Below are 13,100 nucleotides of genomic sequence, written 5' to 3'. Positions count from 1 at the left end.
TTTTGTTATTCTCAAATAAAAAGGCCTCACAGCAACATCACCATCTGTCTTTTTCCAAACTATGTTGGGGTCAGCTTCCAGTCTTACCAGATGCAGCTGAGTACCAGTGCTTTACAAGGATCGACTGCCCTATCTGACCTCCTCAACCCAGTTACCCGGGCAACCCAATACCCTGGTCAGACTTACTGGCTTCTGACTACCCGTAACGACTGCCAAAGATGTTCAATGACAGCCGGGACTTAAAATTTAACGTGCCCTCCGAAACACAGTCATTGGTGTCCAAGATATACTTAGAAGGTACATACGAACTTAGAAAATTTGCTTTGGTACCTGCGTCACCTGAGATAGAACTCACACACTCTTACTTGAGAGGTTGGTTCTTTACCCACTAGACCACCACGACTTTTGGATCGTACAGCACCATGGAGCCATATTTATTATCTTGGTATGTTCAAGTTCCACGGAGTATATGAACTAATAAAGTTATTATCACTCAGGCCGTTCGCTCTTATAGAGAAAAACACACTATTATCCATTTTATATTTTTATTTCGCAATTTTATTGCTATCCGCAACTGGATTAAACTGGCTTACCCATTACCTGGCCCGTTCCACGTGTATTAAGTAATAATTATTTTATTTTACTGTGTTCAACTTCTGCCCAGAATTTTCCTAACCATTATGTTCGAGTTGAATTTGAGTCTACTACGATGTCGCTTTGATACTCGAGGTTTCGTTGGATGCGTTTTACAAGGACTACCTCTTTACTCCTCTCATTCATCATCAGCCTATCGCAGTCCACTGCTGGACATAGGCCTCTCCAAGTGCACGCCACTGAGATCGATTTTCGGCTGCTCGGCTTTACTCCTCTACTAGTGAATGAATTTAGTTACCCTTTGTTAATATTGGTTATTAGGGTCACTTGTTTTTTCGTACTAGTAACAACTGCTGAAGATATACATTTGGAAGCCGAGGCCCTCAATCAAATGTACCCTTCATCCGTGAGGCTGTAACTTAGCCATGCTCTTCCCAACGGGGCTTTGTTCGAAATACTTTTCGACCCCGGACACATAGATGGTCTATTTTACATGCATATGTATATACTACAAGAGCAGAGGAATACCTGATAATGAAGTCTAACGGATATGGAAATAGAAATCAACGAGGACAGAGGCTAATCGACTTTGCGCTGGAAAGAAAAATAGCAATTTTGAACACTTTCTTCAAAAAGAAATCGAATAGAAAATGGACGTGGCGCTCACCAAATGGAGAATATAAAAACGAAATAGATTACTTTATGTCAAATAGACCAGGCATGTTTCAAAACATTGAAGTCTTGAATTTCAACTTTTCTTCAGATCATAGACCATTAAGAGCAACTATAACACTAACTAAAGAAAAACGAAGTCGAGCGGCTTATAGGAATTACCAGAACCCATCATTGAAGAATGACGAGGAAATTACAAAATACAAAGAAACCATCACTTATCACTTGCCAGACTTACTAACTTCTCGTGAATCTACGACAGTTCAAATCCAACACGATAAAATAATAAAAGCTATCTCTCAAAGTCTTCGTAGCGCGAGATTACATAACAAAACTAATAGTAGTCATAAAATCTTATCAGATAGTACCATAGCACTAATGAAGAGAAGACAACTACTACAAAAAACAAAAAACAAGACCCGATCCATGAAAAATGAAACCTCAGCGCTATACAAACTAATTAGTAAGCGAATTAAATACGACTACGCAAATTACAGATCAAAAATCATCGAGAAACATCTAACACAAGCTGGTAGTTCAAAGAAAGCTTTCAAAGAACTAAGAACTAACAAGACATGGATAGAGGGACTGAATAGAGCAGGAAAACGCCTGAACAATCGCGATGACGTAATAAATATTGCAACAGACTTCTAAAAAACCCTCTATAGCGCCCAGAAACCGGAGAGCACTGTCGAAAATAACGAGATTCATTGTGAATATAACCCTGTGGATTCAACACTATTTGACGAAAAAGAAATTGCTGAAGCAATAGACAGTCTGAAAGAGGACAAGAGCCCAGGGTCAGACAATATTACTAATGAAGCCCTAAAAGCGGCACGTACATTACTATCTCTACCATTAACCAACTTGTTCAATCGCATAATGGAAACTGCTCAAACTCCCACACAATGGTCGCAGTCCAATATAATTTTAATTTATAAAAAAGGAGACCCGAACGACATTGCTAACTATAGACCAATAAGCTTACTGCCATGTATGTACAAGTTATTTTCATCTCTTCTAAATAAAAGAATAGGTACAATTCTAGAAGCCCAACAACCCGTAGAACAAGCGGGATTCAGAAAAAACTTTTCCACAATAGACCATATTCACACACTTGAGTTATTAATTGAAAAGTACAAAGAAAAACAAAGAGCCTTGTATATCGCTTACATAGATTACAAAAAAGCTTTCGATACGATATCACATGCAAGTATTTGGGAAACTCTGAAAACACAAGGATTACCTGATGACTATTATACAGGTCATCAAAAGCGTTTATACTAACAACACAAGTAGAGTCAAGTTAGAAAAAATCGGCCCAAGTTTTCCCATAGAAAGAGGCGTAAAACAAGGAGATCCAATGTCACCAAAAATATTTATTGCAATCCTTGAATCGATAATGAGGAAGCTGGACTGGAAAGAATGTGGTCTTAAAATAGATGGCGAATACTTGAGCCATCTCCGCTTTGCAGATGATTTGGTTTTACTGTCAGAATCGGACACTCAACTGCAAAGCATGATTCAATCCTTAAACGAGGTCAGTAAACAAGTAGGATTGGAAATGAACCTATCAAAAACAAAGGTAATGACGAACAGCTCGAAAGGAACAATATCAGTAGATAATGAAATATTGGAATATACGGAAATATACACCTACTTAGGTAAACAAATTAGCTTCGACAGAAAAAGCAATGAATTAGAAGTAGAGCGGCGAGTACAATGCACCTGGAACAAATATTGGAGTCTTAAAGAAATATTTAAAAGCAATATGCCAGTGAAACTAAAGACAAAAGTTATGACTTCATGCCTAATACCGTGCCTCACATATGCTTGCCAGACCTGGAAATATACAACAAAAATTAGAAATAAAATAACGACATGCCAACGGGGAATGGAACGCAGTATGCTTAATATAAATAAAATGTATAAAGTTCGTCACACAATAATAAGAAGCATATCAAAAGCCACAGATGCTCTAAACCATGCCCAAAAATTAAAATGGAAATGGGCGGGACATGTAGCCCGCTTGCAAGACGAAAGATGGACGAAAAGAGTAACAACATGGAAAGGCCCAAAAGGGAAACGATGCAGAGGCAGACCGCCCACGAGATGGCATGACGAGATTATAAAAACAGCTGGCCAGCACTGGATAGAGACAGCTCAAGACAGAGCGAAATGGGCGTCTTTGGAGGAGGCCTTCACCCAAGGAGGGGTTCTTGCTGATCAACCCATTAACCATTAGCTTATAAGCAGTATTAGATAGTATTTTTATTTTTTATCTTAATTTTTTTTCTCTCTTACACTATTACTTACTGTAAACACCTTGTTGCAAGAAATAAAAGGCTTTTTTATTTTTATTTTTATTTTATTTTTATTTTTATGTATATACTAGCTGTTGCCCGCGTCTTCGTCTGCGTGACAAAATACTACTTATCCCGTAGGTGTATCCATTCACATGACAGTATAATTAGGATTATTACTTAGCAGCCGCACGGGTTGATCGATGAAGGTAGTTCGACGATGTGTGACTATTTATCTAAACAAAAGAAGTAAAGTTTGTGACGTTGTGGAAATCTCTGGATCTAGTCAACCGATTGGAAAATTATTACGTAAGGGGCGAAAGTAATAAGGCACGCCACCATAGTGGCGGTAAGTCCGGTCTCAGGTCAGTCGGTCGTGAGGAGGCGCCTGGGTATCACCACTGTGCGGACAGCCACGAGGACACGGTGGACCACACAGTCCAGGAGTGCCCTGGGAAGGGCACCGCCGTATTCTCGTCGAGGCTTTAAGCGGCGGCAACCTCTCGCGTCCGGCCCTGGTTCAGGCCATGGTCCAGGGCGAGAGGGAATGGGATGCCTCCTTCTGTGAAGCAGTCATGCTCGAGAAGGAGGCGGCGGAACGTCAGAGAGGCGTACTTTGGGTAACGTGGTGTCCAGTTCACTGGTTTGAGGAGATCAGATAGGCACTCCAAGTAACATATTGGTACTCAAACAGATTCGGTTTGACTTAAAGCCAACACCCACATAATTTAATTACACTCTAATATTGATGTAAATAGTAGCGTAGTTAATATAACTCCCTAACTGAAAAAATCTTGTTGATCTTTCAATAAAGTTAGAGAAGCGGGTGTGCATGATGATTACTATGAGTTGGTAAATACGTGATGAAGATGACCACATTCACTTTACTGAAGATGACTGGTCTGGCTGTAGGTGCAGCGTGAAGGAGTGTCAAACTCACACTGACTAAAACCCACCATGTTTATTCTAAAGTTCTTAGTATCACCGGTACCAGATCACCGGTAACTCTTTCAAACAATGTCGCAGCCCTAGTAGGCTTTGGCCCTGGTGGGACCCCCATTGCCATTCGCTGACTCTCCTTCCTCTCCAAGGAGACGGAAGGACGACGAACCACCCAAACTCACCACCCACACAAACCCATGTCAACGGTGGCCTGGAGTCGTCTCTCGACTCCCGGCTCCCGAAGAGTCTTCCACGTTCACCGCAGTGCTTGCGATGAGAAATGCAAATTTTCAGTCATTCCGCCGCCGAATGATTGCTACGCAGAAGGAGGCAACGGCATCCCGTTACTCGCGCCGGACCATGGCTTGAACCAGGGGCGGGTGCAAGAGGTCGCCGCGCCAATTGCCGCCACGGGGACACGGCGGCGCTCTACCCAGGCGGGGCACATTTGACCAAAACACGTTTGACGGCAATTCTGTCTATGTAATTGAATGATACCCAACATAGTTATTTTCTTTTACTTAGCTCGGATCTGATATATCAGAAGTTGAATGTACGTTTCCGAAAGCGATAAAGTATTTAACGTGCGTATGGTATTAAATCGAGAAGGTCCCATTTCTTTAATCTGCACTTTGTATCTGGGCTTGTTTCTCAAGCTACAGGAGTCTTGCTTCACACTCAGCAGCCCTGGCGAGAGATCAATCTTCTTCCTTTCTTCTACGATCCTTACGCGTTACATGTTTTTCACTGCAATAAAATTTATTGAAGGTCTACTCAAAAGTACTCATTCAAAGTTAAAGTTGCTTTTAGGCCACCACATTCCTGGAAGATTAGCTGAAGTAACAAAACCCCAGCTTAATTTATTTATGAAAACATACTCAACTCCATCTATGACTTTAAAAGATAGTTAATGGTTGCGTGAAATTCAAAAAGCCATAGATGGCATTGTTTTAGATTTGGCTTAGTATTATCAATTTTCCTTGCATCAAGATAACAATTATAGCGAGATTTTGATGAGGCACGGCAAACTGACAAACACTATTAAAATATCTATGGAAAAATTAGACCCAGAATTACAATATGGCGAATTACGGAAAATGTACAACTCCATCTATGAATTTAAATGGTAATTAATACATGTTATTTTCCACCTCGCTGCTTTGTCAAATTTTATGTATTTTATATTATATACCACAGATGGAACCACTTTAACCTTGCCTTAACAATTTCATAAAATTTAATTTTTCTCCCAAGTTACTTATAAAAGCGTTATATCTGTGTAAAGATTGATAATAGGCCGATCAACTTTTATAAGTTCAACATTCAAATATTTGTTATTACTGAGCACGCTGCTACAGAAATGTTAACAGAAGTAATCGTTCATTGCTCATGCCCCGTAGGTGATAGCGTGATACTATACACCCTATATGTTGAACCGGCCCCCAGGTAATATTCATGCAAAATTTGATTTAAATCTATGCAGTACTTTTCGAGTTCAGTGAGACCAAACATACAGACATACAGACAAACAGTCAAACAGACAAAAATTCTAAAAACTATATATTTGGGGTCAGAATCGATAATAGATCACCCCCCAAGTATTCTTTAAAAAAAAAAATTCAATGTACAGTTTTGACTTTCCTATCATTTTATTATATGTATAGATATAGATAAAAGGAATTGTATAAACTAAATAACACATAACTATAATTAATTGAAAGGAAAACCTTATCAACAAAATAACATGGGTTATTGACGTGGATGCCGATAGGTTTTTCATAATAGGTATTACCACATCGCATATATATATTGTTTTTGTTATAAGCTCATCGTTTTCGATTGTTGACTGCCTCGTTGATCTGGCTGCTGAGCACGGGGTCTCGGGTTCGATTCCCGGGTCGGGGTGAATCGCTTTGTGGGTTTTAGACACTTTCGCAAAGCAGCCCGGAGCCTGGAAGTTGGTAATTGATAAACCCGTGAAGCTCCGGTCGTGTTGGATTGCCGTCCCATCGGACTATGAGGGTGAAGGAATAGTGAGTGCACCTGTATCTATGCAAATGCCTGTGCACTATAATATGTCCTGCGCAGTTGTCCTTACATGAGAACAGCCGCCGTTAATCGGCTAGGAGGACATCACCTCTTCCCTCTGCAATCATCCTCATTCATACTTAACTATTCCTTGAAGCCTGTCTTTCAACCATCCTCTTTATATGCTCATTGCCCATACAGTCATATTCCGATGTCTACAATAATTTCATTTGGCTGTACTCATTGGGACATTTATGTAACTACATATGAACATATAGATCTGCATGAGTAATGTCATAATCAAACATGCTTTTCCTTCCGGCAATTCCACATTCTATAATAATTACAATTTTATACTACATTTTCGGCTAAATCTGGCTTAATTACCATAGTGATAATGATATCGTTTTCGCAGGATTTATCCGAGGAAATGCTGTGTACCAACTTATTAGCAAACGAATTTTTACTACCGTATTGGGCGTGGTTAAGCTGAGATCTGAACATCGAGAAACCGTATCTTCGGGTTTCGGGATCATTCGAAAGAATTACAGCGGCCCTGTACATATAGGAGTCCAGAAGGAACAATGGGTTTTAGTCAGTAAAAGTCCGATGCTGCTGCTGCTTTTTTTCACGGCAAAATGTAAGCAAGTGCATTACTTCGCCTGAAAATTATCTTTTTATGTGATAAATTATCTTTTTTACCATGGAATTTTTCAATTCCATGGTCATGTTTCTAAGTAACTTTAAAGACAACTCGGCTATTGAGTTCAAGTGTTATAAGCTAACCAAGAGTACAAAAAATTTGATATTTTGCGAAAAGTAGGTAATTGTATACGTTACAAATACTGTAGAAATCAGTAATCGAAAATTCATGTTTGTAACTTTTATTACATTTGTAAGGTTCCATACTACAATAAACCATCTACATATCTTATTAGAACTTGCTATTGGTAGGCCTTGTCTAGAGCCATAGCCAAAGCTCGTGGAGTAAATCAATCCATAGTACCTATCACAGGACGATGAAAACGTACATAAATCACAACCACGTACGAACATAGCCCGACAGGTTACATTGAATTTAATGAAATAAACCTCTGATGCCAGGCCCCGGGGATGCGTTGAGCTGAGCTGTTACCATGGCAACGGTCAGGGGGGTGCGGGTGCATCGCGCCGACTACCGATCAATATTTGCATATTAATATTACGAGTATATAGGTAGGGCTCGCCGTGAACTATGTGTATTCCTTCTAAGTGCACTGTGCACGCAATTCGTACCTGTGTAGTTCTGCCAATGCTTTGTCCGTTCCGGAACAAGTTGCACCGTGTCAGTGGAACACGCATAGTTGGTATCAAGGACTCGATCATTTAATTTATTACGCTCTGGCTTTCGTTTCGTGGAAATAGAGTGGGTATCAAACACAATATTCTGCGAAAAGCCCACAGACAGATCATGTTAGGTTCCTCTGAATTTCATGTTGTTTCTTTTATGTTATTACTCTTCAATTAATGAGAGTACCTAAAGCTATTTCAAAAGATTTTCTCGTAAGTGGTATATTTTTTAATTAACAAGGTAAAATCTTTCAAGAATAATGTAGGTATCATATTTACGCTATTACATGCTGGTACTAAGGATATGGTATGGGCGTGTGATGAGAAGGTGTGGAACATATAAGAATGCAGAGGTAGGCTAAGAAAAAATCGACTTCAATATGGGGGTGAATACGGGGTCGGTATATAATGCGACAGAGAAGAATGAAAGGGGTAAACATATATCACCAATCTCAAATAACTTGGGAACATTGCAGGAAGTCGTAGATTGTAGACAAGGAGGAGGCTACAGCCTTCAACCTAAGGAGGGAGGAAGGAGGAGATGATAGTCAAAAAATCATGAAAGCTTTTGCAATATGTATTTTCTATCTTATTTCAATTTTATTCATTTTGTCATTTAATTTGGTTCAGGTATTGAAACTATATGATCTTCAGGATCAGTCTACAGCCCTATCATAATGATACTAGGATAAGGCTTCTTAAACGTTGAAGTTCTATTGCGTATTATCCTCTTGTATGGTAATTCCTGCTTGTTGCTTACAAAATACTCTTCCCCTATTATTTGTGTATTTGTCCTTTCTCGTCCATGCATTTAATGTATTCGATCCAGTTCTATTTTATTTTCTTTTCGAGGTCTGGAAAAATAATAATTACACTATAACTTATTGAAGTACAACGAGCACTGACTTTACTTAAGTACTCAAAACTAAGAGTTTGATTTTTCAAAATCCAGTGTACCGTTTTTATAAAAGACAAAAGTAGGCACATATATCTGTACCTAGCCCCCCTCCCCACACAGCACACCAAACTGTCGGCTTAGTATACACGAACGGTGGCTGTCAGTTTATTTTGAAGCTAATCGTGCGTCCAATCAAACTTTATAATCGATCTGATAATTATATGGTCTGATGGTTATAACGTGTGCTCTACCAATCATATCAATCAACTCCATACTAATTTATGAGCCCGACCAAACTATCGGCCGACTTAAAGTTTGCACTGTGCAGTTTCTTTCTTCTCTTCTATACTATATAAATTATAATATTTCTATGACTTATAATATTTACCTGCGTATCGTATCTGAAAACTTCCCCATAACATTTTGGTTACGCAAAAATATAACAATGAAGACAATACCCAATAGCCAAGCATTAGTAGATACGATCGGGTGAATGTCGTAATTCCAAAGCGCATAGCTTTTGACGCAAAACGATATTGTTAGAAATATCATCAATTTCATGTACTGAGCAAGTCTGGAAATCAGAATAATAAATAGTGAATAGAAGGTATTGCTAACTCCAACTGATATGGTTTATTAAAGGCATAATACTCATTAAATACACCAGGTGACTAGAGTCCCTACACGTATGCTGTAAGACTTTTCGTTACGAATTTACGCTAATTATAAAGTTGAAGATGTGTGAATTGAATATGAGTTTGTTTTGAACGTGCAAATCTCATTATCTAGATACTGTTCCGTTGTATATAAAAAGTAAAGAAATATATATAAAGTATTTCAGTGTTGGATAGTTGAATAATCAAGTGGCCTACGAGTTACTTTATACTTTGGTGTAAGAACGAAATAATTCCCACAGAAATTGGGTAAGACCGCTAGTAATAAAGAAAAGAAATTACCTTTCTAAGTTTTGTTTACGGTTTTTTATATAAAAGCTGGTAGCTATAGGTAAATGTGTAATTGATCCCCAATTTTCTTTAGTAACTGCAAACCAGAGGACGTAGATATTGAACAGAGATAGAAATGTACCAGGGGCGTACACGTATACCAACAGCTCGAATGCTGAAAATAATTAAACAAAAAACCATTTAAATTGTTAATTTATCATCATCATCATTATATTAGTTTTTCAAGGAAAACCTCTTTGCACGGGAACTTTTTTGATATGGAGAAGGAATTTTTCGATTCCAGACTTGAAAGTCCAGGTGACCTCAAGATGATTTCCTCCACCTACAGTCAGTCATTAGAGTCCGTCCGTATCTTGCGTAGAAAAGATGCCTGGCCTGGAATTGATCCAGCATATCAAGACATTTCCAATTTTACAACGAAAGTATTTATTGTAGTTAAAAATATTTAATTACCTTTACAAGTTGCTAAACTATTTAGTTTAGGAGTTATAAACCAAGGCACAGAAGAAACGTCGGTGTTCTCAAATATAACTATACATATCGTTAAAATAAGTGGTACACCAAATCCATATAACATGTACTTCATATAAAGGTAGCTTCGCGAAATTGTAGAGGGATGAAATTCCCCATTTTTATTCCTGAAAAATAAATAAGAGAGACTTTGAATATACACTACCTGATAGGTAGTTAGTAGTAGCAATTCTATTGAAATAAAGATGATTTTCAAAGCCCGGCCAAATACGGTCAGATTCTGATAAAGTAAAAATAATCAAGCAGTCAATAAATACAGATATGTAGTTTCAAAATAAGATATAATAAGTGGTCTGACTATCAATTTCATGAAAACTCACTATATAATAACTGCCTATCTGACTTTCTCAATACAGTTACCGGGGTAACGCAATGCCCCTTGGTAAGACTGTTTGTCAGACTACTGACTTCCCGTCACGATCCCAAAAATGTTCAAATGATAGCCGGGACCTACATATTATCATGCTTTCCGTAACAAAAATGAGTACATATTATAATTCGTATTTACCTCAAAGATCTCCAAACATCATAGAACATAACGTTCAGCCAAGTAAAAATGGCTAGATTGAAGAAGTAGTGCACTGATTCTGAAAGAAAAGATATATAAGTAATCTAAGTTTCATCAAGAATGCTTTACTAATAATAATAACTGCCTCGACGGTCTAGAGATCGCCAACCGCACCTATTGTAGCGGGTCTCGATTTTCAGGTTAGGCCAAAACCTCTTTGTGGCATAAACCTTCGATAAAGCAAACCATAGTCTGGGACTGGTGGTACCTAATACACCCGTGCATTAAAGACGGACCTGCGCCTGATCTCTCTTCGGTCGTATTGGATTGCCGTTTCATCAGACTCGGATAATCGGTTTGGATTCAGATATGGGCTACCACCGCTAGATTACAGTCTCCAGGCTGCTTTGGGAAATTTAAACCCACAAAGCGGTTTTGGCACACCTCAGGACTCTTTGACCTAGTAACGTTTATGACTACTAAACCTGCGGAGCAGCACAGACATTTTCTAGCTATCAATTGAAACTTACCAAAAAAGGTGACTAAAGCGATCCAATCGTAGATGACAACAGTACAATGTGCGAATTCTATGACTGTCACAACTATGAAGCAGCAGACCAGAGTCCTCAGCAGTTTTCCGCCCATGTCTCTCAAGTGTGACAGTGATGAATAGACGATCAACACGACTACCAGGAGTATAAGGCATAAAAATAACGCTGGAATAAATATGGAAACTTTCATAAAAAAATTAATTCCAATTTACGAATTATGTTTAAATAAAATTTTACAAAAGTTTACAATAAAAATAAAGCTATTATATTATTAGACAATGCACAGTGTCGATAAACAGCGGTAACCGGAAAATAAACACAGTAACAGTACAGTTTATCTAAAACTTTTCCGTCTCGTTTGAGGTTTTTTAGTAGCCAACAATCTGGATGAAATCTCGCCATAAGGTAGACTAATTGGTGTGACGAAGCTAATAACGAAGTTTTGAAATACCTTAAAAATCCTCAAATTCAACTGTTCCTTTGAAATTATGCATTTAAGTCTGTCTGAACCCCTAATATATATAACACTCTTACCGAATCTTCTGTAAAAAGTAGAATGGAAATTCATCAGTGCTTGATCAGTGATGAGATTAGTAACATCTACGAAGTAAACCACCCTGCCCTTCCTGGTCACATCAACACAGAAATGGTTGACTTCGAATTTTTTCCATCTGTCGAATGCATTTCGCAGCTCGCCATAAAGAATTCCATCCTGAAAATGTGAAATATTCATATTAAGTTCTAAAAGGAGTCTTTAGGTTGTATTCCATGTCACTACAAGTCCATTAATACACAAGAAAGGTTTCATTGAAGAAGAAAGAAGTTTTCATTGATATGGAATCGACAAACGCTTACCTTGGTGAGATAAGGCACTAAAAAGCTTGTCAAACTCATAATCCCCGATTGTTGAAACGAAAAGTAGTCTGGCACCATTTCGAAGGTATTCTGATCAGCCATACTAGTTTTTGTAACTTCACGAAATTTCGAGTCATATATTTGTAAAGTGGCATTTGACAAGTATCCCTTTGCGGGTAAACATTTTCTTGCATAAATGACTGCTTCGCCGTGAGGGCAACACTTCCAGATGCACGTTTTACTTGTATTATTACAGTATTTACTTATGTTGACACTGGATGGTGGGGGTAAATCTTGCATCTGGTAGAAGCTTATGTTTTCCACTTTCATTTGGCGAGCCACGAGTAAAGATAAGCTGTAGTCGGCGCCATATTGTTCGACGTGAACAATAAGGATAATTGTTATTGTGAGGACGAGTTGTTTCATTACGACGGTTATTCTAATACTAAATAGGTAGTCTCGTAATGTCAAGCAAAGCTCCATGACTTGGGAATTATTTGTACGTCATTTGTAGTTCATATGCTAGATTTAGAACCATCATTCGTCACGTGCGACCACGGAATAGCAAAATCCTACATTAAATATCCCTTGTTGTCTTAATTTGACATATAAATTATGTAACATGCATGCATTCAGTAAGCTAGTGGAAGTGAATTGGACAAGTAGTTTTAGAGATAAATAATCCCATTTTAATTACTTACCAACAAACGATCGCACCCCATAAACATGCCTATATATAAAAAACACTCCATGACTTCGTGGTCTTGAGAATGAAAAGACTGAAACCTGGGCTTTGCCTACCTGTGTGTTTGTAGGCAAACAGTCTGTGAAAGTCAACCTTACTTAGATTTTCACAATGTAAGTATCTTATGAAAACTTCATGATGTAAATTGTTATTACAGAAAACTATATTGCGTCGGTCAT

The 13,100-nt window shown here is 38.3% G+C and overlaps 1 protein-coding gene across 2 annotated transcripts; it reads right to left on the bottom strand.

The window, feature by feature from the left end:
* Nucleotides 1-8,446: 8,446 nt before the first annotated feature.
* Nucleotides 8,447-12,658, bottom strand: LOC110383703 (G-protein coupled receptor Mth). 2 transcript variants are annotated; one of them, XM_049838309.2, is made up of 8 exons: nt 12,177-12,658; nt 11,856-12,033; nt 11,301-11,486; nt 10,771-10,849; nt 10,185-10,369; nt 9,723-9,807; nt 9,155-9,340; nt 8,447-8,722 (listed from the first exon to the last, which is right to left on the bottom strand). In XM_049838309.2, exons 1-8 carry the CDS (start codon nt 12,600-12,602, stop codon nt 8,680-8,682), a joined length of 1,368 nt encoding a protein of 455 aa, XP_049694266.2. In that variant the 5' UTR covers nt 12,603-12,658; the 3' UTR covers nt 8,447-8,679. The 2 variants fall into 2 exon arrangements, with proteins under 2 accessions (XP_049694266.2, XP_049694265.2); XM_049838308.2 differs by having other exon boundaries at nt 9,723-9,885; nt 12,177-12,657.
* Between the last annotated feature and the right edge of the window lie 442 nt (nt 12,659-13,100).

This window comes from Helicoverpa armigera, chromosome 8, assembly GCF_030705265.1.
Source record: "Helicoverpa armigera isolate CAAS_96S chromosome 8, ASM3070526v1, whole genome shotgun sequence".
Classification (NCBI taxonomy): Eukaryota; Metazoa; Arthropoda; class Insecta; order Lepidoptera; family Noctuidae; genus Helicoverpa; species Helicoverpa armigera.
Note: the sequence above shows the minus strand (reverse complement) of the source record. Positions and strands in the feature narration are given on the sequence as shown.